The following is a 27,769-nucleotide window of genomic DNA, read 5'->3' on the forward strand; positions in this document are numbered from 1 at the left end:
TACAGGGGGAAAGCATACATCGCAGAGACAGATATCAAAACCTGGGCAAATAAAACCAAAACTATCTGCATAAAATGTTATTTTCTTATTTTTTTGGACTGACTCTTTAACCACCAATCACTGTGGCATTGTCTTTGCTAATGAAGCTTGCTAACCAAGTTCAAGATATTAAGGTTAGACTTTTTTACACACCAGTCCATGCCACAGCTGGTTTGGTCGTAGAATTACTACACCAGAGATCAATAAACAAATAGTGTTGATTAGCTCCATATTCAAGTGAAATAACAGTTCAATCCCCATCGCGCTCCAGTTAGCACGACATCGACAAATTATTCTTCAAGCAGGTCAAACTCTCCGCCGTTAGAATAGATATTGATATGTTTGCAATGTGTTGTGTGTCTGTGATTATCTGCCATGCCAGCATGAAAATAGCTGAGGCTTATCCCAGTATTACCATGCCATTATATGGTACTAATTAAAAAATAAAGCATGTCTACTCTTGCCCTGCTGCTATTAGACCCTGTTTAGCCTACAGGTTTGCTTTGAAACGCTCCCTCATTACAGCGCCTCAAAGAAATATCATACAATAGCGAGTTGAAAAGGGCAATGCTTGAATGGAGTCTTAAAGGGGAGGCTGTACTTGGCCTTCAAGTATACATTCCTTCAGCTCAGTGCTTCCTCTGTGGTCCCGCTCCCCTGGCCCACTCCCCTCCCACTCAAGACTCAGTTCCCACAGGGGACTTGGCCAAAGCAAACTCCTCAGAGGAAGTCTCCCTCTCTTACCAGCGAGAGAGAGCGAGAGAGAGAGAGGGAGAGGGAGGGAGAGAGAGAAAGAGAGGGAGAGGGAGAGGGAGGGAGGGATGTCCTATCATCTGGCTCAGTGGGACCTGCTAGGCAGTAGGATGTGCGAGGAGGGTGTTATGACTCCGTGGCCATGCTATGTCTATGATGTGGTGGTGAGTAAAGCCTGTGCGGCTGCTCTCCTGTGAGGTCAGTGTCAGATTTAGCCAGCAGGTCCCTTGTGGTGTCTGGGAGTGTCTGTTTTCTGACTCTATTATGTCTAGCGCTCATAGCCTTCCTGGAGCTGCAAACCTCAGGGTAGAAATAGTACCAGACAGGCAGACATCCTTTGTCGGGAAAACAACAGTCACGTCAGTAATTACAGACTCTGATTACACCAGGGCAGCAGTTCTTAGGAAACCACTGGCCTTGAATCAGGCAGGTGAGGGGTCGAGTCACCATTGCTGAGCCACGGCGGCGGAACACAGTCAGTGGGAGGTCTGGGTTAAAAAAATTAACCTACAGTAGCAAAAACTAAACGCTGCACTTGTGTGTGTGTGTGTGTATGTGTGTGTGTGTGTGTGACTGTGTGTGTGTAATGTGGTGACTGGTTAGACAGGTAGAGGAGACATATGTGAGTCAGAGCGACATGAGGGGAGTGTCCAGACAAACATGTCACGTAGGTAGATCTCATGAAGCAAAAAAAAAAAAAATGACGGTATGAAGAGGCGCACTAGAAATGAGAAGTGTTGTTTTTTATATAGCAGACTAGAGCTGAAACTATTATTTTAGTTATTAATTAAGCTTTTAAGAATTTAGATTTTTTTAGTCAAGTCAATTTATTTATAGAGCACATTTAAAAGCAAAAAAGTTCACCAAAGTACTTTACAGAAAGAAGAGAAAAATACTATCAGATGAATATATGAAAAATAATGATGAAAATCAATAATTATGGACAAAAGTCTAAAACATTATAGGCTTACTGCACAGAGAATTAATAAATAATAAAAAAAAAACCCAGATCAATTATGCTTTCATAATGACTATCAGAATATAACCAAAGAAAAGAGATGAGTCTTAAGACATGTTTTAAAGATACTAGTGGAGGAGGGAAGATGTTTGAATGTTTAAGGGCAACAATGGAAAATGCTTTTATTCAAAGAGAGCACAACACGTCTTTGAGTGTTTTGAAAAACGTGGAATGAAGAGCAGTGATTGGCCAGTAGATCTGAGGGGTCTGGAGGTATATATAGATATAGATTAGTCTATAAAATATCAAAAAATAGTTTTAAAAATGCTTATCACTATTTCTGAGAGCAAAAGGTGATGTTTTACCAATCGCCTAAAACCCAAGGGTATTTCATTTCATATGATATAAAACAGAAACAAACAGCAAATCCTAACTTTTGAGAAGCGTGAACCAGCATATAGTTATAAGTTTTCGCTTCATAAATAACTTAAATTGAAACATTTATTAAAACTCTTATCAATTATTTTTCTCTCAGTTGAATAATTTTGTTTCAGTGTTACATCAGACTTCAGTATCTGTTGTTCAGGTATGCGGTGCCAGACCTGACTAACACCTCCACCCTTGAGCAAACTGTACCAGACACACACACACACTCCTACACACGCATACCCTCCCACACGCACATATGCATGTCTACACTCGCACCCACCAACTTCCACACGTGTTCCGACCTACTCACAGCTGCATGTACATGCACACACACACACACACACATATACAGAGCGTCTGGTTTCGTATGGAAAAACTGTGAGACGTGATTCATTACAAGCAGGGTTTCTCGCTTAATGCTAAATGAGGTTTGTCATTAATTTCCATCTTGAGGTGATTACAGCGAGCAACAATTAAGGTTTCACAACTACACGCAACCCTGCAGGAGTGATTTCCATTGAGGATTTTGAGGGAAGACAGAGTAATCATTTGTCTTGAATCGCACATGCAGACGAGAGGATGGGAGTGTTTGTCTTTCCTGGAGGCAGAATGTCATAGTAGTGAGTAAGAGAGCAGCAGGCAGGTCTGTGCTGGCCTCTGCGCCTGCCTCGGTAAACATATCCTCTGTCTGAGATAGCTGGAGATAGCTGAGGAGGTTAGCTATCTCAACACATAGTCTCGCAGCTCGCCACACACACACAGACATACAATATAGATTCAGTATTTTGTGGCACTTAACAAGACTGCAGGCTGCAGGTTCTCCAAGTTCAGTCTCTCTTAAATGTTGCATGACTCTGTAGCCGTGTGTTAATATGCAACTCTTTCGGAACACTTCACCTCAATCGTCTGTCAGATCTGAGTGCAATTACTTTAATTTGTCTCCTTCGCTGTCTGCCTCTGTCTCTATATTGCAATATTTCTGTGGTTCGGGGAGTCGATCTGCTCCACCTGACGGCGCCTCTTCTGCCTGGCAGGGAGCAATGTAGCCCTACTGGCTGCCAGCCAGACCAGCTTGAGTGTCTGCTCAGCTCAGCTCAAAGCCCTGCACATACACACACACACACACACACACACACACACACACACACACACACACACACACACACACACACACATACACAAACACACAAACAAACATGCATACATGGTGAGCTCAGGTCGACATGTAGTTTTCTTCTTTTCTGTGACTACCTGTTTTTTTACTGTAAGACTGAGTTTTGTTGTCTAGTTCTGACAAATCTGTGTGTTGCTTATGAATAACACCAGTTACAGTCATACAGTTACATTTTTAGAATTTGTGGGCTCTTGAAATATCCACTGTACTCCATGATGTAATATCTGCACTTTATCACTGGGAGGATCATGATGATTAACCATCTATTCTCTCTCTCTTCTCTCCCCAGTCTCCCAGCCCCATCCCGGCCAAGAGGTCCAAATTCGACAAACTACAATCCCCATCAGCTGAAAAAGACAGGAAACCTGACTGGTTACAATCGCTGTCAAAGTCTGCACACAAGGTTTGTACGCTTTGTGTACATGTTGCTGGTGTGAAACAGGATTTGCTGTTAAGCTCAAAGGTCAAAGGGGTGACGTAAAAGCTGTTGTCCTTTTGAATCATCACATTATCATCTATGTATGACCTCTCGTCATTCGACTTGTTAAATGAAGAGGGGCCTTTGAGTGTGTTCGTCATGGCTGATTAAATGTTCTAGTGGTAGTTTACTGTGAGTTTATCCAAGCTTGTTGTTTTGTTTGTTGTTCCAGGATCTGAAACAGGTCCAGCTGAAACAGAGGCCCTCTGCTTTCCGCCCATGGTCTCCTAAAGCAGCAGAAAAAGAGAAACCAGCTACTCAAAATGAGGTTGAGAGGTGAGTCATCATGATAGTTTTGGTTTTAAAGATAGAATATCTGTTAAATCAAGCTTAAAACCAATGAAATGCTTTAAATATACCTGTATCGCCTCCACAGGTCCTACTCAAAAAGTCAGGAGACTTTGGCAGCTCCCAATCTGACACTAGCTCCCCTGACCCCTCTGGTCCATCCCAGGGACAGCCACGCTCCTGGCAGGGGACCTGCAGCCATTTCCAGGCCACCGCAGGAGCTGCATAATGGTGATGCACAACCTGCAGCAAAACTTGCCCCTTCCAGTATTGCCAACGGAACTGACGACATGGACACAGATGGAGAGATTGATGTGGATGACTGTGACGATTGTAAGTACCACCCATCATCTGGAGTTTGGAATAATCAGAGAGACTGAAAAGTTGAACATTATAAGAGTCCATCTATATAAAACAACAATTTGACTATTGCAACTTTTATTAAACAAGTCTCACTGGAAATGAGCCATAGCAGAGCTGGTTCACTGTGATTACTATGCAACTGCGCCACCTGGTGTTTAATGGTAGAAGTACAAGAGAGACAAGTTGCTGTCTGCAGACTTTGCTGCTTTGTAGCCACAAAAGTAGGAAGGAAGGAAGGAAACATTAGTTGTGGTTTGCTGCTTGGTTTTCTTCTTTATACATGCAGCTATGAAACTTTCTGTGAGCATAGAAAAACTTAATTTTAAAGCCTGAGAAAATGAGGTGAATATCAACAAAAGCCCACCTTCACATACTAAATCTTTGAGATTAAACACAACAGTATTCTTGCACTTTAATCACTGTCTTAATAATGTTAAAACTCTCTCTCTCTCTTAGATCCAGTGCCAGCTTCCTCCCTGGCTTCACCTCCCTCCGCCTGCACCAGTGTGTCCCAGACTATGACCCCTCAGAGTGTTGCTCGATCTCAGGAGGGACCCGCCTGGCTGTCAGCGACCGTTTGCCCAGAGTTGGACACCCTAAGACAGATGCTGTACTCTGGCCTGGACACCAAGGAAGCCAGAGAAAAACTCCTGCAGGAGATTGTCAGGATGAGAGTGAAGCAGGAGGAGAAGCTGGCAGCTGCTGTGCAAGCGAAACGCAGCCTTCAGCAGGTATTACAACACATTTAACACATCTAAAATACTGCATGAAAAACACTTAAATGACAGCACAAGACTTTCACATATGAGTGTTTTAAACATGAGATATTTGTGATGTTTTTACAGGAACTGGAGTTTGTGAGGGTGGCTAAGAAAGGACGTCTTCGTGAAGCCATAGAAGCCAAGAGAAACCTGAGAAAAGAGATCGAACGCCTTCGTGTGGATTGGGAGAGGAAGATGAGGGACGCGGAGGAGTCTTGTGGGCGGCTGAAGAGAGAGCTGGAGAGGGAGAGACAGTTGCGAGTTTGTGACAAAGGCTGCGAGGCTGAGCGTCTCCGGGTCAAGTATTCCACTCAGGTAAGATGCCTATTATCACTAAAAGATTGTTGATCAGATCCTTAATTAGTGTTTCAGTTATTCTGACTGCTGCCTGTGTTCACTTGTGTCGTGCAGATTGAAGAGTTGCACGTGCAGCTACAACAAGCAGAAGCTGACCGGGAGCAGCTGAGGCAGGAACTGCAGCAGGAGAGAGAAGCTCGGCAGAGTCTGGAGAGTATCGTTAAAGACCTGCAAACCCAGCTGGCCCTGCAGGCTGACAACTGCCCTCCTGGAGACTCCATAGACGCACACAGACAGACCACACAACACATCAATGGATCCTAAAGTTGCACAACTGGAGTAAAAGACTCAATGAAAAGAAGCATGGTTAAGGACTTTGTTGCACCTCCTGTTATGGAAAAGAAACTCAGCAAAATGCAAAGTCAGTTTTGTAGAGGAAAAATCTGTCATATATAATATGATATGATATAAATCAATATTATTATGGCAATATATGAATTTTATGAAATGAACTGGAAAGTAGCATGATGTCTGAGCATGTTGTAGAGCGTGAAACTAAGAAAGACTTCTTCAGTGATGAACACATCTCTCCAGTGACGTCAGAGCCCTCAGTTAGACACCTGACGCTGTCCAACGGTTTTATTTTGGTATAAGCTATTCTAAGATGTGCAAATATAGCCACATAACACTACTTGAATATGAAGGGAAGAAACATGTTGCGCCTGGTGAAACATGAGTAGATGATGAAACTCTTGGTGCCACAAAATATTGGTACACTCAAAGGTGTCGTTGCAGACCACTGGAAACAAGAGACACCAGTTTACCACTATTTACTTTTAATATCAGCTTGCTTTTTATAACTGTGTAGAGGATGTACTTTTTAAGAAATATTTGCTTGCGCAGCACTGTTATTCCACAGGCAAGAAAAAAACATCCATATACAAACATGTACGCATGTATACCAGCTTGTCTACCTTTTGTATTTTATAAACCTGACGTATTGGAGGTTATGTGGGCCGCCTTCAGGTCCACCACTGTTTTATGCTTAGATATTTTATGGAAGTGTTACTTTTTAATATTATGACACGACTTCATTTGTTGTTGTTTTCCAGTAATGTTTTTGCAACCAAACCATGTGATAAATTGCAAATTTTCCTCTCACATTAGTGCAGATAAGTCTACAATTGCCCTCCTAAAAGAAAAAAAAAAAACTCCAATAGCTGTCTGTTTTTGTTGAAATGCGGTACTTCTGATTTTCTATTGAGTATTGTAAAATAATTTATATTCTATAATAATTTGCTGCCTATTGACAGAAAGCATTCATTTTTAGTCACTGGTTTTAGGGCTCGTAAATCAACAAATGCTGTTTATATGAACAACATTTCTACATATATACAAAATATGGATATATATTTTTTTACTTTAAGAAAAGGAATTGCACTTTTTAAAAGAAAAGAACCTTGCATTGTGCATTGTACTCCCTGTTACATTTTTCAAATCACAAGTTAACATGAGCTTTGAATTTAAACACACTTTCCCCTTCGTATCCTCTGATGTAAATACAATGATATTGTAAATAAGATATTTGTTGGTATGTTTGCTTGCTCCAGACTTAAAATTGATTATGAATATTATTTTTTGCTCTTACTTGAAACCAAAAAGAGTCTATATTTGGATTTGCTAAACTGCATTTTCATTGTTGTATCCCTGAGTATCATTGCAATCACAGGGCATTTACCAGAATGGATGGACGTGTCGGTTTAAGGAGGATGGAACCATCAATGGTCGTGAACTTGACCTATCAGTAGTTTATGTAGGTTCGACACACCAACAGAATATTATAATCTTCCCCTTGATTTTGTTTATTTGAGAAGATCTTTATTTGCTGAATTATAGAGTATATATTACACCACAGACCAAAAACTGAAAAATGGAATTGAAATCTCTGCACCTCCCTCGTCAGATAGAGTAGAAGCGACACCTTCTTCTTCAATGGTTTAAACCCAGGTGCTCTCGTATATTTTAGACAAGAAACACTTTTATGTCTTATCATTATGATACCCTCGCTCAGTATTTGTTGGGTACAGTGTTATAGCAATATCCATTTTGTTAGCTGATGCTGTTGTAGTTTTGGTTTGGAAGTGGGGTTTCACTTGCCTCTTGTTTCAATGTTTTCTTTTTCCTTCAGAAAACTTGTATAATACCCATTAAAATCTAAATCAATCCTATGGTGTTGTGAGGAGTGATTTTTACGTTTTCAATACAATAAAAACAGTGTGTGTGTGTGTGTGGGTGTGTGTGGGTGTGTGAATGTACTTTTGTACACTTTATATAAGAGGCTGCTATTGGAATAAAGTGAAGAGCACATTTAATTATCTTTTTTTCATAAGAGATATAGTAAGAGTGTGTTTCAAGCTGTTGGTTTTACTTTAAAACCGTCCTCAGGAGCAGGCAGAGCTATCAGGGAACAACAGGCAATAAATAGCAGGTGTGCTCAGTTGCATCAGTTAGGCTGATGATGTCACCGGCCAACTGTTTGTGAGATTGAATCATTACATATCAACCATGGATGTATTATGATATCAATGCCCAATGCACTCAATGCCATCTAAACAACTATAGTTCCTTAGAGGCTTTAAGAGTACAGTTCATCTGCTAAAACAGCAAATGCTTTTAGAGAAGACCTTTTGACTTGTGAAAGTAAGTGTAATTAGGGCATTATCGATTAATTGAATCGATTAGTCGTTTGGTCTAAAATGTCCAAAAATGGTGAATGATTGTGAATAAAAGGTATTGCTTGTATAAATTTGGCTGAATGAATGAAGAATTCCCACAATAATAGTAATTTTTTAAATATAAGACAATAGACTCTATTCATTGCAGACATTTTGACTTGTCAAAGCAGAAAAAGCACAGGTGGAATTAATAACATTAATGATGGCTGCATTCCACTTAGGTGACCCAGTTCAAGCGTTCTGCAAGCTCGCTCACTGGCATGACTTACTGGGATACTAATAGAATGGACCCATTGTTAATATTATTTACACCTGTGCTTTTCCTGCTTTGACAAGTCAAAATGTCTGCCTTGAAAAGGGTCTATTGTAACAGAGACTGTAAACAAACATATCTTTCCAAAAAGCACTTGAGAAAGAAAGAAAGAAAATGTTGTCAGTGGTTTTGATATTGTCTTTACAGAAAGTAAATTATGTTCAATATTAAACATTTTCTTCAGAAGCTCATTAAAAGGGCAAATTCCATTTAAAACTTTTAAATCAGTTCTTTAACTATAGGACCCACATCAGCCATTTCTTACCGAGAGACTTATCATACATATTGTTTCTGTTTTAAAGGATATTAAGCCAGTGAAGATGTTAAGTAACAGTTACCTATCGATGTTAAATCTAAAAGCAGTGCAGGTCTGTCACATCATCATCATAACTGATGCAACTGATCACACCTGGTATTTATTGGCTGTTGTTTTCTGATACCTCTATCTGCTCCTGATGATGGCATTGAAGGCGCTGCACACTCACACAGGTGTTTTCCGCTTTGCATGGCTGCTCAGGTTGAAATTAGACAGAGCTGCAGTATGAAGGGAATTACTTGAAGTCAGCAAACTGATAACTATAAGTTGTCCCGCTGTAACAGCTGCAAAAACATCCAAAAGAGTGAAGAAGATATCAATCAAACATACCCACAAAATCTTGAAAAAATAAGTGAAAACACATGTTTGGGTGTGGGTTTGTTACAAGTGTGTAGAGCCTTTGAAGTAAAACTTAAAGCTTAAAATAGAAAATACACTTCTGTCTTTTTTGAGTAACTCTACTCATATATTCCAAATATCAGTGGATCTCCTTGTGTATAGTAACATTACGTATACATGCTCTGTATACCACACTGTTGCCTCTAGGGGGAAATCATTACACACAGTTGAAGAGTAGAGGCTTCAAGCTTGTTAATTACCAAATGCACCAGTGTGATTAAATCACTATACTATCTATCATAAGGACAGTCTGTTAAATCTACTGTAATTTCTGTACTCTATTATGATTAGGAGAGCCATAAGCGTTGCTAAATGAATATTTGCACCCCTCCTCTTCCACTCTCTTTCCTCATAGGCTTACTGGTTGCGTGAAAATCCCTCCATGAAAGCAAGGCTGAAGCCTCACTCCAGGATTACAGCTTGAGGAAGATTTAGTGACTGACACCAGTTGCTCACTTCCTTTCTTCAAGCCTTCTCTCGGTGCAGAAATAAATAAATAAAGAAGAAACTATATGGCTGTTACACTGGATCACTGGACACAGGATGAGGAGGAATGAACCCTCAGGATGGGAAGACTGTTCCCTGATCCCACGTGGGAGGACTTCAACTGGGACAGGAGGATATGCTGACACTTTGAAAACTGCATGAGAGAGGCTGTGCTAACAAGAAACTCTGTTGAAGAGTCCAGCAGAGTGAGGGGAAGGTGGGTTCATGTGGTGTGAATGGGACAGGAGAGTTGGACTCAAATGTACAGTTCAGGGATGAGCATCACCCCACCGATGGCACCTTTGTCTCCAGGGCTGAGCGGCAGCCCGCCAATGGCTTCTCTGTCACCTAAGAAGACCACCTTTCAGTCATTAGGATCTCTGTCATCAGGAAAGTTCTCCCCCTCGCTGGCTAAGGGCTCCTCTCATGAAGCGAAGCATGCCTCAAATCCCTTAAATTCGCCCACACCGTCCATTATGAGCTCCCCAAAACTCTGGCAGAAAGCATCCATCTCCAGACTTGCAGAGGAGTTTTTCTGGATTGGTGGCAGTGTGGTCGCACAGCCTAAATGGAGGCTGGGTCAGATAGGTAAGATTCACCAATGACTTATTCAATATTTTTGCCTTCAAACTCTCAAATTACTGCAGAATGTCAACAGGTTGTTTAGCTGATGGAGCTACAATCTGCTGCAAACTGAAGAGGGAATTTTTAAATCATTTGTCCTTACTGGACCCAAAAAATACATTTATTTGACATTTTAAGAGCAGCAGCTATGAATTTGAAACTTAAACCATGTTGTTTTATTGCTAGAGTCGCCCAAAAAGTGTGAACAACACATGTAACAGAAAGGAGTTGCACAGAGGCCTGTGAGTAGATAATGGGCATATGGATAGTAGACAATCCTTTAGGATTAGCCTGAATGATGTTCCAGGTTGCGTCACTTGCATCTGAGCTTCAGATTACAAACAAAGGTTACCTGCTCTCAGCACACACACCACCACCTCACCATGAACAAGAAAGACCTGAATGTTGCATGAAAATTGTTGGATTTGACATTTTACTCCAGCACAAACACTGAGTACACACCATTCAAAAGTGACAAGAAATGTCAGCAAAGGAAGAGAAAAAGCTTAAATCACTGTTATGCAACTAATAATTAATTTATTTTTGTGTTTTTGTTTTTAGTATCTTTTCCTTCAAGAGTGCCTCTCATCATTAACACTTACAGTATACAGCCACTTAAATCCCTGTGTGACGCAGCCTATAATCTCATAAACAACTTTAAATCTATCCTTGTGTTGACTGCTTCAGGGATTCATTTTAGGGTTATCACTTCCCTACACAAAATCACAACAAATGCACTGGAGTATTGCAGATAGTATAAATTTTCTCAGCAGAAATTGCAATAATAATAAAGCACTTTTGACAAAATGAAGGGAAAAATGACTATTTTAGCCACAAAAATGCTACATTTTACTTAAAAACATGCCATGTAAAGTATAGTTGAATGGCGAAAAATGAGAAATTCTTCACTACAGTTGTATATACAGTACAATACACTGAATATTTGATATGTAGTCTCCCTTTGATGTTAGCAATAAATAAATTACAATGTGACCTGGTGGATTTCTGACAAGCTTGACTAAGACAGTACCTGCTACTTGATGATTAATATGTCTCCTTGTGCTTTCTGGAAGTGGAGAGGTGCATGTGCACAATGCAGACCGGCACTCAGATGACCAAACTGAAGGGAAAGAAGAAAGGACTCGTCCGATTCTTTTACCTGGACGAGCACAAGTCCTGCATCCGGTGGCAGCCCTCCAGGAAACATGACAAGGCCAAAAGTAAGACATCAATGTTCTGAATTTTCAGAACCAAACATCTGATGAATATGTGTTTATCACTTGTTAAATATGTGTTGGTTTTGGTTTGATGCAGCCCTCAAGATGAAGTCACTGTGTGCTGATCACATGGCAAGAGAGTAGTCTAACTACTGTAAAGTCAATCAACATCACTAATATGCTAATTAGATTTAAAAAAAAACAATTAAGAACAATTAAGAGAGGAATAGATAAATAGATTGAACGTCACCTTTGGTTGTAACCCCTTGTTGTGTGTTGTTACGGCAATTAAAGCAACATGTGCACATACAAGTTTGGTTGTACTCTATTATACAGGACTTAATGGGAGAGAGAGGCTATAAAAAGTTAAAACGCTAAATAGTTGCCTGTTTTTTCTATTTTTCATAATGTTTTTGTACACTAGTGATATTGTAGGTGTTGACCTTTGACCTCTATGAAATCGGAAAGCTTAGTAGCACGGTTTGACTTGGGTAGAAGTTGAGCAAAACTTACTTTGAGTAAATGTTTGTTGTAGCATTTTATCAGTTTTTGTCCATGTCATGATGTTTATCTCTACTGATTCAGTGATGCTTAATAAAGTTATATTCCACTGACTCCTTAACTCAATAGATTTAATTGTGCACCATTTATAGCCTGGTAGATATCTACTCAAAAGATTATACTGTGCTAAACTCAAACACTGATGGAAATTTACTTAATAGAATTACAAATAATCATCAATCATATTTTCAGTGAGTTCTGCTCATAATCACAGGAAAAACAGTTTCTTCATGAATCAGTGATAGAAAACAAACACTAAATTTAAAATGAAGGCAAGCTCTAAATGACCATCAGAACTGTTCTTGATCATCTGTTTCAGTAACTATTGATTCCATCCATGAAGTCTGCGAAGGGAAAAAGTCAGAGATCTTCAGGCGGTACGCAGACAACCGCTTCGACCCAAACTGCTGCTTCAGCATTTACTACGGGGAGCGTGTGAAGTCCCTCGACCTGGTCTCCACCAACGCAGAGGAGACCCGCACCTGGATCACTGGGCTGAAATACCTCATGGCTGGTATTAGTGATGAAGACAGTTTGGCCCGGAGGCAGCGCACCCGTGATCAATATCCTTAATACATTCATACATTTTTAATTTATAAATGATACAAATACATGACTATATATTCAACTGATTATTTAAAAGAAAACAAATCAAATAGGCCATTTGTGTGAGATGTTGAGAATAAATCTGAACTGATCATCATCTGTGTAGTTCAGCCTTAACTGCAGCTTCACGTGGTTACAGCAGACTTTCTCTGAGGCCGACAAAAATGGAGATGGCACCTTGAGCATTGGAGAGGTTCACCAGCTGCTCCACAAACTCAACGTGAATTTACCCAAGCAGAAAGTCAGGCAGATGTTCCAAGTAAGACTGCATATCCTCAAAGCTTAATCATGCAATTTATAATAGATTTAATGTGCATAATCCACCATAAAAGCTACCTCACTGCTTGTTTAATACTTCTGTATGTCTGGTTTTGAATATCTAGTATATTTAATACAGTGCCTAACAATTGGAAATGTTTTTTCATTCAGTTGTGGCTAGATGGCTACAAAACATGATTCACTCTGTGTTAAGCTACATAAGTTCATAAGGAGAAGCTAAGAAGCAGATTTAGAAGGTATAAATGGCTAAACAGGTTTGTTAGTTCATTGTAAAACTAAGGCTGAAAATTAAAATATCAAGACTTTTAAGTTAAAAGAAGGTGGAAAATCCTTGCTGTTTACTTAAGAGGCCTATGTGATCATCACATTATTTCAGCCAGAGAAGCAGTCAGACAAGAGAACAGAGGCAGAGCTAGCAGACAACATGTATATACAGTATTTTGGTAGAACAGTGCAGGAGAGTGCCACAGGAAAGCCATATGGCCACCGCTGAACAGATGGCTTTTGTTGCACTGCAATATTGCATCGGTTCAGAAGCTCAATGTCCTCCCCTCCTGATGATGACAGTCCCTGTGAAATTTACTTCAACATATTGGTTGGTTTTAGAGATATATCCTTCAGATGGCTATGTGGGACATATTTTCTTTCTGGTGGGGTGGTTATCTGAAATCACAAGTACTGAGAGAGCCTTGCTCATAAAATACTTTTGTGGCTATCTGTAGGAAGCAGACACAGACGAGAACCAGGGCTCTCTGGGATTTGAAGAGTTCTGTTCGTTCTATAAGATGATTTCCACACGCAGAGACCTCTACCTGATAATGATCTCCTACAGCAATCAAAAAGAAGTCCTGGATCTACACGACCTTGCCCGCTTTCTGGAAAATGAACAGAAGGTACAACAAAGTGTAAAAGTATTCAAACCAATCTTTCATGCCAAGTGGAAAAGTTGCCCTATTGTGTGTATATATTTTTAAGAAATAATATGATACTTGGAAAATTCACTTATTCGAGTGTTAGATGAGAAGTTCAGTTACGCACTCTATATGGTATATATGAACCTACCACCAGCAGCCAGTTAGCTTAGCTTAGCATAAAGACTGGAAGTGGAGGAAACAGTTAGCCTGGCCCTGTCCAAAGGTAACAAAATCCACCTATCCGCACTTCACTAATTAACTCTTTATGTCTCATTTGTTTAATCCGTACAAAAATCAAACCATAAGAGACAGTGCCTGTCCAAAAAATATTGTTGTGTTTGTACAGATTGAGGAAAGTAGATATAATGTTTTAGAGGTGTTGGCAGGGCTAGCCTTGCCCTATTCATATTTGAATAGGGCATTCATATTTGAATAGGGCAAGGCTAGCTATTTCCCCTTGTTTCCAGTCTTTATGCTAAGCTAAGCTAACCGACTGCTGGCTGTAGCTTCATACCTGAGAGTGTTATTGATCCTCTTATCTAACTCTAGGCAAGAAAGCAAAATGTTGAACTATTCCCTTGTGTGTAAAATATTGGATTAGTTGATACAAAAGTTTTTATTTTATTTGCAGATGCGAGGTCTATCCAGAGAGTATCTAATTGACATAGTGGCCCAATTTGAGCCATGTCCTGAGAACCTGCAGCGTATGGTCCTGGGTATTGATGGTACGAGAAACTTGCTTGTTACAACTGATTTAATAATGTATACTGACAATTATTGATAGCATCATCAGGGACACATCTGTCACTATAGGTATGACTATTACCATACATGGTTACAAAAACACTTGGGTCTGAAACATCCTTCCCTCAGGTTTCACCAACTACATGCGAAGTCCTGCAGGTGATATCTTCAACCCTGATCACAACCAGGTGAACCAGGACATGACGCAGCCTCTGTGTAACTACTTCATCGCCACATCGCACAACACCTACCTGACAGGAGACCAGCTGTTGTCTCAGTCTAGAGTGGAAATGTACGCCTATGTTCTCCAGGCTGGCTGTCGCTGTGTGGAGGGTGAGAGCCAGTAAAAACAGAACTTCAGCTGTCATCGCTGTAATTTCATGACAGTACAGATGTGGTGATTCAATCATCCTTGTGTCTGTGGTTCTGTCTTTCTTTTTTCTTTTTTTAGTGGACTGCTGGGATGGGCCAGACGGGGAGCCCATTATCCATCATGGTTACACCTTGACATCAAAAATCCTCTTCAAAGACGTCATTGAAACGATTAACAAATATGCCTTCACCAAATCACCGTAAGTGCTCCTTTGTCCTGTAAAAATCATCATGCCTGTATGTCACGCTGGCTCAGTGGCTCAGGTATCATCACTCCACCCCCCACAGGTACCCAGTGATCTTGTCCATAGAGAACCACTGCACTGTGCCTCAGCAGAAAAAGATGGCTGAGTACCTGAAAGAGGTGCTACAGGACAAACTGGACTTGTCCAACGTCAATGTGCATGAATGCAAGAAGCTGCCCTCCCCTGAAATCCTGAAGGGAAAAGTTTTAGTCAAGGTAAAGTTGACTCCAACAGCATGTTATACAGCAGTAAAAGACAAACACTGTCACACATGAAAAGTTTGAATAAATGGTTGTTGTTTTTCAGGGAAAGAAGCTGCCTGCAAATCTTGATCCTGATGCAGAGGAAGGAGATGTGTCTGATGAAGACACTGGGGACGAGGAAGAAGATGATGATGATGAAGAGGATAACTCACAGGCAAGTGAAAGATACCTATAAAAATATAGATAGGTAGAAAGGTAGACCAATTGATTGATGAATACACATATTTACACTATGTTGGACTATTTTAGGATGAGAATAGTGCTACCTCTGCCAATCAACCTAAAAAGAAGAGGCGATTTGCCAGATCGATCATAAGGAGCTTCAAACGAAAGGTCAGCTTTGATTACTTTCTCCTATTTTTACATCTTCCTAATACATGATTTTCATTGCCGCTTGAACAAAAAGTTTAAATAATCAATGTGACAGCTTTCTGTTGAGATTAGTTGTATAAAAAACTTCCCCTGTAAGTAACTTATCTCTTTTTTCAGAGGAAAAAGAGAATCAGAGTGAAAAGTAAAGTTGTGTCTGATGGAGAATCAGACTACAGCGGCAGCAGGGAAAGGACACAAATTGTTTACCATCCCAAGTAAGGCTAATCTTTGAATTGAGTAGTATTAGGTATCTTATCTTCTCTGTGTTATTTATAACACTTGTATGTCTACAACTCTCCCCTCAGGAAGAGGAAAACAATGAGGCTGTCCCGAGCTCTGTCTGACCTGGTCAAGTACACAAAATCTGTCCGTGTGCATGACATAGAAACACAAGGTAAATTCAAGCATCATCACAGTAAAGTAAACATCCAACTTGAGATCTTTGCATATGTGTTACCATGGATGTCACAGTTTTGGGGAATTGAGGTTTAATGTTTTTGTTTTTTTTCTGTCTGGCAGCATTTGCGAACAGTTGGCAGGTATCATCCCTCAACGAGACGGTTATGAACCAGATCTTACAGCTGAAGCCGGGTGAGTTGGTCCGTTTTAACCAACGTCAGCTGCTCAGAGTCTACCCGTCCAACTACAGAGTCGACTCCAGCAACTTCAACCCACAACCATACTGGAATGCAGGATGCCATATGGGTAAGACTGTCACAGAAGCTATAATACTTCCTACTTTTTCAAAATTACAATGAGAGGTCTGTTTGGTGTCGTAGCAGCTTTTCATTTGTGTATAACATATGTTAACATTTCATTTTAGTTGCAATGAATTACCAAACGGAGGGACGTATGCTTGAACTGAACCGAGCCAAGTTTTCAAGCAATGGAAACTGCGGATATATTCTGAAGCCTAAATGCATGTATAAAGGTATGCATATATGCAGATTGTGCAGCATGAGTGGCAACTGTCCCGGTGTGAGGAGGTGGTAAATTTTCTTGGTTTTCCTCAGGTGCCTTTAACCCCACTATGGAGGATTCTCTACCAGGACACAGAAAGACTCAGTTAGTGCTGAAGATCATCAGTGGACAGCAGCTTCCCAAACCCAAAGACTCTATGTTTGGGGACAGAGGAGAGGTGAGGTCAACATATGACAGACATAATCTTAACTATATTATAAATACACCTTTTAAATTATGTAATATATAAAATAAAAGAGATGTCTGTCTTTTTTTAATTACATAAATCTGTTTTTGCACCTCCAGATTATTGACCCCTTTGTGGAGGTTGAGATAATCGGTCTACCTGTTGACTGTACAAAGCAGCAGACCAGGGTGGTGGATGATAACGGTATGTGCACAAAATCCATCTTGGAATACAAAGTGACAACATTTCATTGTTCCGGTCTGTGTAACTTCCATTTTTACTGTCATTCAGGTTTCAACCCTATGTGGGAGGAGACCCTCGTCTTCAATATTCAAATGCCGCAGGTCGCCCTGGTGCGTTTCCAAGTGTGGGATCATGATCCTATTGGTCGAGATTTCATTGGACAGAGGACTGTAGCTCTCACCAGCATGATGCCAGGTAGATTACATGATAAAATATCTGTTATGCACACTCGGGGCGGGGGGGGGGGGGGGGGGGGGGGGGGCTCAGAGAAAAAATACCTTTAAAGATCCACTCCAGACACTGAACAATGTGTATCTGTTATGATTTTCCCAACTAAAAGTTAAATTAATTAGTTAAAAATTCTTAAAAGCACATCTGATCCTTCTGTCATGTTGAAAAATCCAGAATATAGGCAATTATTTTTTGTTTCAAAAGTTTAACTACTGGACACAAGATGTCTCCTACTTCACTGAGAAGTCAGTTCTAAGTGTGTGGGGGCTGGAGGCTTCAAGGTTCAAATTGACACATATACAGTTGTATATTGGTCCATGATTGGCTGCCAAACTAGTTGTGATGTCACAAAATAATGCTCATTTGTACTCATCTTAAATTTAACTTACACAGAGAAAATTTTCCCCTAACACAGCTCTCCAGTGTCAAACACAGTGCAGGTAAAACATCCGAGTGAAGTAACAAAGAGCAAAATTCTTGAGTGGATGGGGACTTTAAGTTTAATTTGTTATAGTTTCAACTGTATTCAGTTTAAAGAAACAAAACATCACAGAGCTACAGAGCTTGTTTGTGTTTTCAAAATATCTTTTCTGATGAGACATTCGTATGACATATGTCATGAGTTAACATGATTCTTCTGATGCTAAACTTGTAGGTTATCGGCATGTGTACCTGGAAGGGATGGCAGAGTCGTCCATCTTTGTTCATGTCGCCATCATTGATATGACAGGAAAGGTAAGCTACTTCAAATAAACTAACACATTTAATTTCATCTTTAATTTCATCAATCTTTAAAACATTCGGTGTCTTTTATAAAATAGATTAAGGCCACAAATGCTGTGAAAGTGGCCAGGAAACACATCCAAAAAGCAGCCCAGAAACATATCAAGGGTCATCAGAGGCATCCTTCTGTAGACTTCTCCGTGCAGTCCTCAGAAGACGGACGTAATCTCTACTTCCGCAAGGATTTAGACTCCATCTCACAGGACAGCAGGAATGGAGAAATGTCTTTTCTTGTGCAAGGGCCAGCAGCCAAGGCTGCCATCCACAAATTGGCCATGAGTGAGCCAGTGAAGCGTGCTCACAGAGTTAAAATTCATGAACCACCAGAGACAAGGAGAGGGATCTTCAGCCGGATGTCCTCCACTGACTCGCACCACGTGGTGGTGGCTCCCCGTGTGATAGCAGATAGCTTTGACCTTGAGACCTCTTCCCAGGCTTCCTGTCCTGATAGTCCTGCCCCTGACAGCCAAAATCCAATTCAAGCTGAGTTGGAGAATGAACCCAAATCACCACAAATAAACTGCGCTGAGCAGCAGACAGTTCAGAAAATTGAACCAGAGCAGCCTGAACCATATGAGGAATTACCAACAGAAACAGAGCCAGACAAGGAAACTACCCCTGAACCAGATCAACCAACAGAAACTGATTCAGTCCCTGAGCCCCAGTCCGTGCCACAGCCTCAAGCCAAATCCTCTCCACTTATCCCTCCATCATCCCCGGCCAGGGTCAGACGGACTTTGGAGGCTCCAGCCACCCCCAGACCGTCCACCCCAATTCGAACAAAGGCCCGCTCACGTAGTTGCCCTCGAAAACCAACTACCTCCCCTCATACACCCATGGTGAACCGCAAGCTTGCTTCCCAGTGGCAGGCACAGCGAGCACAAAGCTACGGCAGTTACAGCAAACAGGTGAGACCGATACCCAACGGTCTCTGCCTGTCCGACAGCACATCCAGCAGCGATGGCAGCACTGACAGTCTGGAGTTTGTGCCCTCCTGTGTGCCAGCTGGCACAGAGCATCGCGAGGGCACCTTGCAGAGGGAGATGAAGGCCCTTTTTGATCAGAAGATGAGAGAGATCCGCTGTAAATCACCGCTTTTTCTAGATGGTGAGTCATGGATGATTTTTGAATCATATTTGCAGAGGTAAAATGAAACATTGCAATTGCAAAAGTTACTGTGTTTCTCTCTCTTATGTGGCTGTATTAAATGACACTTTTATTTGTACTGTTTTATTTTCTAGATCAAACCACAGTTTAGATTTGTGACACCATCAAGATTCTTCAGAAGATGATGAAGAAGAGCAACAAAAAGGAGGTTTGAGAAGACAAAAAAGATGAAGGAGTCACAAAGCAGCGCTGATGCAGAATTACACAATTAGACAGTTTTTATTACTTTAGATGTGCTGGAATGTTTACACACAACACAGTTTTTATGCATGATGATGACATTGCCAACTGTACAAAACAGCAAGATGCAGAGTCACACATCACTATTTATTAGTCACCTTTTCATTTTTCAAGTATAAAATTGATCATTTCAACAGTTATTTTTATAATATTCAAACTTTAATGTTTGCTTTTTCGGTGAAATTTTAGAGTTCGTATTTGAAAATCAATAAAATTATTATTTTAATAAAAATGTGAGTTTTTTATTTTAATTTTAAATGTAATATATTTTATTTTTTATATGATGTATCTACACAAGTCAGAAAAAATAAAACCTACAATTAAGTTAATGTTTCTGTCAAATATTAGGATAAATTCTGAAACAACTCTCAATCCCAAAAAAATTAAAAGTTAAAAGAAAACACAATTTTCAGACTTATCAATGTTTCTAGGATGTTTCTATGCCTTTTCTTTATCTTTATCTGCAGCTTCCTGGGGTTTGTTTGCATTGTTGTTCCTCAGGCGCAGACTGAGTTCCTCAGTCAGGACAGTGCAGCAGGTTTTCTGGGGGAAAGACAGTGAAACAAAACATTTCAATATGATCAAGAATTCAGTGTAAACATGGGTGTGTACGTGAGCGAGTATGAATGTCTGAGTCTGTGTGTGTCTTTTGCATTTTGTTCTAAAGCTGATGTGAAAACCATCTGAGGACAATCTAAAATCCTATTGGAAAAACTCAAATACAAGCTAAAGACAAGACTGTTTGGTTTAGTTTGAAAACACTGAGGAGTTTTTTCGGCTGACAGAAGTGATTTGTGTATGCGTTTGCACGTACCCTCTGGTCCGCTGCACTGCTGCGGCTCCTGGAGGTGAGCTCCAGGACAGCCAGCAGTGTTCCCAGCCCCAGGCCCAGGGAAAGAATCAGAAACATCCCCTTGAGACTGTGCGGCTGCACAGCTGAAGACTTGGCCTTGCCTGCCATGCAGCTGCTGGCCCACCACTTGCTTCTCAGGTATGCCAGCTCTCCTGCCTCGCTCAGTTGTAGGATTGCAATACTGAGGTTCTTTATGATGGGAGAGCCTTAAGGAAATTGATAGTTTTGACATGTTAATTATACCATTTTAACATCTTTTTTTAAAATTTCATGTTTACTGAGGTTCCAAACTGAGTAGCCTCACCGAGTGGGGCAGCGATGCTATATCCCCTCATGCCAATGACTTCATGAGCTCTGACCAGTTCACAATGGCGTGCTACTGCCAAGTCCAGAGAGACAGACTCTCCAATAAAGGCATAGTTGCCCTCTTTTGCACGCCGGATTCCTTCATCCATAGATGACACAAAGCTCTTAGTCCTCTCCATGTGTTCATGGATTCTGCGGTACACGGGGTTGTTTGAATTCTGGATGAAGGAAAAAAAGAATAAAAGAGAATAGAAACAGCTGTGAGATAAGTGATCCATCAGTGATCCAATGTACAAACTGTCTTTCAATCTTAACTACAAGGAGATAAAGATCCTCATATTTACCCTGAAGAAAGCAAGTGTGGAGGAGCCAGCCAGGCAGCCATACTGAATTGTGTCCTGATTGGCCAAGTCCTCAAACCCTTTCACCGTCAGGTGAGTGGACTCAGAGCTCTTAGAGGAGCTGAGATTAGAGAAATAACAAGCCAAGAGGACAATGGAAAATAACCACCAGCTGCAGCAGATGACACGTCCTGAAAGAGCTCTGGGGTGAGGACCAGCACCTGACAACACAAAAAAAGAAAAAAAAAAAAAAAGTCAAACGCTAAGAGGGAGAAATTTTGCAGAAAGAAAAAAATATGAATAATCTAAAAGAAATCTGAGAGAAAAAAAGAACAGCAAGTGAGAAATTTAGTTGAGTGTGAAGATTCTCCTCTCTATTTCTTGTATTGTTTTGACATACAAAGTGTTTGCTTTTTACCTTGCAGAGTCAGAGCTCCAGCTGTGTACCAGAGGCTGTGGATGAGACTGAATCTGTTCTGCTCACTCTGAGGCTGACTCCACTCACATGGGCTGAGTCTGTATTTGCATAAAAATATTAATTATTAATGTGACAGCACTCAAAGGGATTCCACTGCCAGCAAAATATGTGGAAATATCCACAAACATGAAGTAGAAATTCACAATTAAATTCACAGCACATCAGTAAACATCCATAAATAAATAATAATTATCACTTTTTAAAAGAATGACACTACTTGCATCACCAACCTGGCAACTATAAAGATGCAAGCAGCTGTCCCCAGGTAGGCAATTAGTATGCCGACCCAAGTCTCTGCTGTAAAGGGGGTCAGGAAATCAAAGAAGCCTGCTCCCTCTGAGATGTCCTTCCTCAGCAGAATGCTGATTCCTGTCTGCATGAATGGTTTGGTCATCCCCACCGCTTTCTCCCGAGCTGCAGTGAGAGTCAGCGGAGCAATTGCAAGGTCTGCCTCCTGTAAAGAATCCAAAAATATAGTTGACATGTAAGATATATTAAGTAATTCAATATTTTTACCAATAACATCCCTGTTAAGGTTACACATATACCTGTATTTTTAATGCATTGATCATGAGTCACATATGCCAGTTGGGATATTCAAGCTGCCCTTTGACCCCTCCAAATGTCCGCTGTCATGTACTCACCCCTCTCACCACCTCTCCGATCATCCCATTCCAGTTCCCACTCTCATCCTGTCGGCCGTATGAACTGTCTCTTACCAGCTGCACTTTGTACTTGAAGCCCAGCTTCTTGGCAATTTCAGACAGCAGGTCCATACAAAAGCCTTCCAGTTGTGAGCCTTTGGACATTGTATACGGCTCTTGCTAAATGGAAATATGTTAAAAGATAATCAGTGGAATTTCTATTATCGTTTATTTTGTATTCAGAGTTACAATAGGCTTGACATAAACAAATGAACTACCTTTATCGTTGTAATTCTCAGCTCTGACGGCACTGATGTTCAGGGGAAAAAGTAAGGAACATGTTAACTTTTAGATACAAGCACGGTAAATATTTGAAAGTCAGGAAGGAAGGTCAGTAGATGATTAAAGGAATAAGAAAAAATAAATATCAGCTACAGACGTGTTTATTTTTTCTGGCTTTTCTCTAAAAGACTCTAAAAAAATCTTCAAATAGGACAAATCTGGGAAGGACTGTGATGAACCACACATTGGTTCAATTTAAGGGGAATTACTGGAGTAAATAATCGGAAAACATTAAAGTAACAGAGCCAATGAAATATTTTTTTCTCTCTCAAAAGTTCTTCACAGCTGAAGTCCATCCTAAATTTAGCGAAATCAAAGACTTCTTTGTGCGCTGGCCATCCTTAGATTTTACTCTGACATGCAGAGATGTTTGAGGTGAATTTCAGGGCGCATGTATTGACCTTCTAGTCACAACTGGCTTCCGGTATCCTACAGATCTGGCTGCTCTCGTCTCCTCCTTGAAAACAGTTTGTAGAACACAATCTATTTAGAGCAGCGTGTTGATTCAAAGACTCTCAATGCCATGGCACTGTGAGATGGGAGGGAAGTCAAAGAGTATCAAAAGCCTTGATTCAGGCCAAGGCCTTGGGGATCCATCACCACGGGGTGATCCTGACAACCATCAGATCCTCCTTTTCAAAAGATGACACGTATACAAGCTCTTCAAGCCCCTGTCACTTTTTGGCTTCTCTGAAACACAGGGCCTTTGTTTGCTCCATAGAGTTGATTTATTACCATTTTTTTTTGAGAATGTCAACTGGCTTGCTTCCTTTTCTGTTTTTCTACAAGAGTTGGACAGGATGTGGCGCTACACTTTGATGCTGAACTGAGCTGACAGTTTATGTATTTATGTCTTTTCAAGCCTGAGAAATTTCAACTAAATCCCGCAGTGAAAACACGAGGAATTTGGCAGAGAAAAAAAGCAAGTTGCCACATACTGAATTACAAATGCAGTGACCGGGTCAAACTTTGACATATCAGTATCCACAGATAAAACATGTTTTTTGAACGTTCTTATGGTGTTAACCAGACCATCTTCTACATAAGTGCACACTCACGTTCATTACAGTTTGAGATAAAAACGGATCAGGTCAGGTTTGGTAAGTGTGTTAGTACTATTTCTGCAACAAGTTCCTTACCTGCAGTGCAAATTCCCACATTGAAGAAGAATCCAGCAGATAATACAAAGAGGCCGAACAGCATCCTGACTGTCTTAGTTTGCATCCTTCTAGTTATAAAAAGACAATTAGTGGTTAGTAGTGCATCAAATGGATAAACTACAATAAAGGTAAATTAAGACTTTTCTTAATACAAATGCAAAGACCTGTGTCAAATCAAAATATTAAGTAATTAAAAGAAAATAACTGACAGTCAGTGTGAAGAAACGTGATGGATGTTCTTACCACGGCACCTGAAAAGAGTCCAAGATGCGACTGCTGGATTGGCACGTCAGGCTTCAGACAGACCCCAGTGAGCTCGACTGTGATACAGCGTGATCCGAAGTTTCCAGATTCAAATGTGATAAAACAGCCAATGAAGTTTTGGTGGGTGGAGAATGTGGGTGAAATTTGAAGGGGTGGGGGAAAATGTAGCAGGATTTTAGTGCGAATATTTAGCATCAAACATGGAATAAAACTGTAATTTAAATGAACAAAATGACCATATGTTACTAATACAAATGATTCATCATCATCTTATGTCAGAATATTAATATTATCCTTGTATTGCTATTGATCATAGTTTGCATGATATTTACATACATGTAAACAAAGTTTAATATTTGAAGCTCCTGAAGCAAGTAGCAGCTCTCGTACACTGTGTAAAGCTATATTTTAAAAAGCCATTTACATTGCAAAAAGCCATAAACATTGTACAATGTTTTACATGCGCATGTGTAACTTGCATGAATTAAACGGACCAACAACAATATGGGTGGGGTGTTACTTGTGTTTGAGATGCATTTGGAGATGTTTCTGCAAGACATCAAACGCTCATAAGAAAAAAAAACAACAACATTAGTTTTTGCAGCCTTACAGTAAACTCTCTGTTTTTTCACCAAAACACTATAAAAGGGAAAATCGACCCACAGAATTGACTGACTAAAATCATGTGAAGCCCTGGAGAATAATCAAAATGTTGCTACACAGAAAGAATAAAATAGATATATTCATGCAGAGAACCAAACATAGCACATCTTTTTGGTATTTTGGCTGAAGTTCAGTTAAGTGTTGAATAAGTAAGAAAGCCTTTATTGTAGCATGGGCAAAGATAAAACTACTAAACCCTCTAAAGCTAACAGGTAGCAAAGGGTTGTTTCTTCTGTAGAGCTCCCAAATCAATATTTGATACAGTCCTCCTTGTCTGGTTTGGTTTTGTGGATGACTGACCTGACTGGGAATATATTTTAAAGGATGGTTTAATTTTTTTTTAATACTTACAAAATAGTAATCAAAAGCAGATGGTAGACATGCAAATAAATACAATGTTAAATGCAATGTTTGTTTTTTTTTTCATTTGTATTTTATCATTAATGTTTGAACCAACAGGCAATATGGCTGCAGGTTAATAACAAACAGTCTGAAAGTTATAATCTTAGAGTTAATACTGTATATGATTTACGGTCAGAAATTCTGACAATTTAGTAGCTCAAATGATTTTGTATATTATATATTACATTATAAATTCAAGTTACAATGGAAGGCTGTGAAAAACATGATATAGCTTAACATTAATAAATCAATTTGAGTGTTCAGGCAACAGGAATTGTTCCTATAGTGAGACATTTTAATAAATCAGTCTCTTTGTGAGCTCAGCAGGCATTTTATAGCTCATGTGGTAAAACTAGTAACCAGAATAAATGAGTTAATCAGTGATCAGCAAACACAGCGATCAATCTGTGTTTTGCAGTTTCAACTGGAACAATGCAGACTATAAAATAAGAAATTATATATTCAACAAAAGGCTGCTGACATGATGAAATGATTGTAGCTCTGCACTGGCATATGATCATCCTGTAATTTGAAGTAAATGCATCAACTCCTGCCAGTGAATGAACTTAATTTAGCAAAAATCATTGTTGGCTTTGACCACATTGTTGTCCTCATAACACCCATAATATTACTGACAAATCTAATACAAACTGAAACATGAGGTCATACAATTAGATACACTTACTCTAATGGGATTATTTTTTGTTAAGTCAGCTGATGGAAGTATAAAGAGTCTACGTGAGTGATGTAGGTAGGATTTTAGAAATAATGTATTGAGGTCATGATTCCTGAAGACACTCTATAACTTCCACTTCACATCATATTTATTCCCGCCATTCTAATCTTAATCCTCTTTCAAAGAATTGTCCACATTGCCAGGACTATAATTCTGGTGGAGAAATACACTGTCCCTTCTTTTAAACTTATTATTGTCTTGCATAAAAAGGTAACATTTAAAAATACACAAGAATATTATATTGGAAGAATATCGGAATCAGTTTTCTTAAATAAAAGTTTAGAATTTGTCTGTAATTATAGGATGTAAACCCAAACAATTAATTTAAAATATACAAAATTACTGACTAATGTTACTTGAATTATATCTGTACCCCTTTAGTTATGTTTTCCTCCTCTTGTGTATTATTTTGTTTTTATTGAAAGTAAAAAGCTTTTAAAAAAAACTTTTTTTTCTCTGGCACTTTGTTTCCTCTTTTTGTTATTCATCTTGTTTATGTACTGTTTTTTGAATTTGACTGTTTTCAATAAAGTTGAGGGTGGGAAAAAGAAAAAAAAGTCATTAGCAAAGATGAAAACATAACTGAGCTGGCATGTCAACACATCTATCTCCATAACGACTGAGAAAAGTCAAGTCAAGTCTCAACAGAAAGTCAAAATGCAACTACTTTGATAATGAATTCATTGTTTCAGTCAACAAAAATCACTCACTACTTCCACCTTCTCAAATGTGAGGATTTGCTTCTTTGTCATTTATGATAGTAAACTGAATATATTTGGGTTTTGGACAGCTGGTCGGACATAACAAGCAATTTTCACAATTTTCAAAAATTTTTGACATTTAATTGATTGAGAAAATAATCAGCAGATTAGTTAACGATGAAAATGACCATTAGTTGCAGCCCTGAAGTGGACCTTGAGTGGGAACTGTTAAAGCTACTACTGCCAAAATCAAGAATGATCTTCATAGTGGGGATAAAATCTACAGACAATATAATTGAAAGGTTAACTGAGTAAGTCAGATATGACCTCAGTATATCTAAAGTCATGGCTCTGGCTCTAGCCTTATTAATCAGGAAAATTGCAAACCTACAACGTAGATAATGTGAAATCTCATAATCTTGTACTTGCACATCTGTGATTTATGATGACATGACCCGTTACATTAACCTAACTTGAATTATTGTTATTATTATTATTATTATTAATAGTAATAATAACAATATTTTGTACATTTCATTTAATTCTCCTCAATTTAAAATTTTAACCTATAGCAGTTCTTCTGACTTGGAATATATTTTACATATTATTTATTGTAAATGTCTCTCTTTCTCGGGTTATATTATTTAGGATTATTTAATTTTGTGTATATTTTTTACTGTTACGTACCACAACACCAAGGCAAATTCCTTGTGTGTGCAAACCTACTTGCCAATAAACCTGTTTCTGGTTCTGATGTACATAAAAAGACACACTAATGTGTTTATGAGTATTTCGATAAAAATTGGATTGTTCCCTAGAAACAGCAGGCAGGGCAGGGGTAGACTTTACCATTAGGCAAGGTGGCGACTGCATGAGCCCCCAACTAAAAAGGCCCCAAACAGCTATACATTTATTATGGTGTTTGTATATAAAAATATTGAATTATATTACTATTCTAACTCATTGTAACCCAAAATAACTCACAAAAAGCCCCCATAGCACTTAAAAAAATATGCACGGGTACTTCTACTTCAGAAGAAAACATTTACCTGACAAATGAATGTTACGTTGCATATTCAGAT

General features: G+C 39.5%; 3 protein-coding genes and 2 long non-coding RNA genes across 8 annotated transcripts in view; 2 read left to right on the forward strand and 3 right to left on the reverse strand.

The window, feature by feature from the left end:
• Window positions 1–7,768, forward strand: part of skib (v-ski avian sarcoma viral oncogene homolog b) — a 34,164-nt gene extending 26,396 nt beyond the window's left edge. Inside the window, exons 2-7 of the mRNA XM_044349530.1 lie at window positions 3,643–3,756; window positions 4,004–4,107; window positions 4,208–4,452; window positions 4,939–5,213; window positions 5,328–5,558; window positions 5,655–7,768. Of these exons, the coding sequence (XP_044205465.1) occupies window positions 3,643–3,756; window positions 4,004–4,107; window positions 4,208–4,452; window positions 4,939–5,213; window positions 5,328–5,558; window positions 5,655–5,864 (1,179 nt within the window). The 3' untranslated portion in view covers window positions 5,865–7,768. The remainder of the gene's footprint in view (window positions 1–3,642; window positions 3,757–4,003; window positions 4,108–4,207; window positions 4,453–4,938; window positions 5,214–5,327; window positions 5,559–5,654) is intronic.
• LOC122981038 lies at window positions 1,742–4,275 on the reverse strand. The gene is made up of 3 exons (XR_006403149.1): window positions 4,191–4,275; window positions 3,963–4,058; window positions 1,742–3,281 (listed from the first exon to the last, which is right to left on the reverse strand). It is a non-coding gene; the product is annotated as an uncharacterized LOC122981038 (long non-coding RNA).
• A 1,288-nt stretch (window positions 7,769–9,056) lies between the features above and the next one.
• plch2b (phospholipase C, eta 2b) lies at window positions 9,057–19,975 on the forward strand. Of its 2 annotated transcripts, XM_044349959.1 has the most exons (21): window positions 9,057–10,377; window positions 11,487–11,633; window positions 12,511–12,754; window positions 12,927–13,056; window positions 13,799–13,969; window positions 14,622–14,715; window positions 14,864–15,067; window positions 15,186–15,306; window positions 15,395–15,566; window positions 15,658–15,768; window positions 15,864–15,947; window positions 16,104–16,201; window positions 16,292–16,380; window positions 16,506–16,691; window positions 16,810–16,917; window positions 17,000–17,124; window positions 17,253–17,337; window positions 17,425–17,571; window positions 18,263–18,342; window positions 18,429–19,497; window positions 19,632–19,749. In XM_044349959.1, exons 1-21 carry the CDS (start codon window positions 10,026–10,028, stop codon window positions 19,646–19,648), a joined length of 3,834 nt encoding a protein of 1,277 aa, XP_044205894.1. In that variant the 5' UTR covers window positions 9,057–10,025; the 3' UTR covers window positions 19,649–19,749. The 2 variants fall into 2 exon arrangements, with proteins under 2 accessions (XP_044205894.1, XP_044205893.1); XM_044349958.1 differs by lacking the exons at window positions 9,057–10,377; window positions 11,487–11,633; window positions 12,511–12,754; window positions 12,927–13,056 and adding an exon at window positions 13,513–13,671 and having other exon boundaries at window positions 19,632–19,975.
• Window positions 12,785–15,064, reverse strand: LOC122981304. Its single transcript, XR_006403209.1, has 3 exons — window positions 14,986–15,064; window positions 13,889–13,951; window positions 12,785–12,946 (listed from the first exon to the last, which is right to left on the reverse strand). It is a non-coding gene; the product is annotated as an uncharacterized LOC122981304 (long non-coding RNA).
• si:dkey-183j2.10 (glutamate receptor U1) lies at window positions 19,758–27,337 on the reverse strand. Of its 3 annotated transcripts, XM_044349961.1 has the most exons (11): window positions 24,680–27,337; window positions 24,165–24,241; window positions 23,901–23,989; window positions 22,698–22,729; window positions 22,420–22,599; window positions 22,006–22,229; window positions 21,716–21,813; window positions 21,301–21,518; window positions 20,955–21,174; window positions 20,612–20,856; window positions 19,758–20,340 (listed from the first exon to the last, which is right to left on the reverse strand). In XM_044349961.1, the coding sequence occupies exons 3-11, from the start codon at window positions 23,983–23,985 to the stop codon at window positions 20,236–20,238; spliced, it is 1,407 nt and encodes a 468-aa protein (XP_044205896.1). In that variant the 5' UTR covers window positions 23,986–23,989; window positions 24,165–24,241; window positions 24,680–27,337; the 3' UTR covers window positions 19,758–20,235. The 3 variants fall into 3 exon arrangements, with proteins under 3 accessions (XP_044205896.1, XP_044205897.1, XP_044205895.1); XM_044349962.1 differs by having other exon boundaries at window positions 22,698–22,720; window positions 24,165–27,337; XM_044349960.1 differs by having other exon boundaries at window positions 24,165–27,337.
• Window positions 27,338–27,769: the final 432 nt, after the last annotated feature.

Source organism: Thunnus albacares, chromosome 4, assembly GCF_914725855.1.
Source record: "Thunnus albacares chromosome 4, fThuAlb1.1, whole genome shotgun sequence".
In the NCBI taxonomy this organism is placed as follows: Eukaryota; Metazoa; Chordata; class Actinopteri; order Scombriformes; family Scombridae; genus Thunnus; species Thunnus albacares.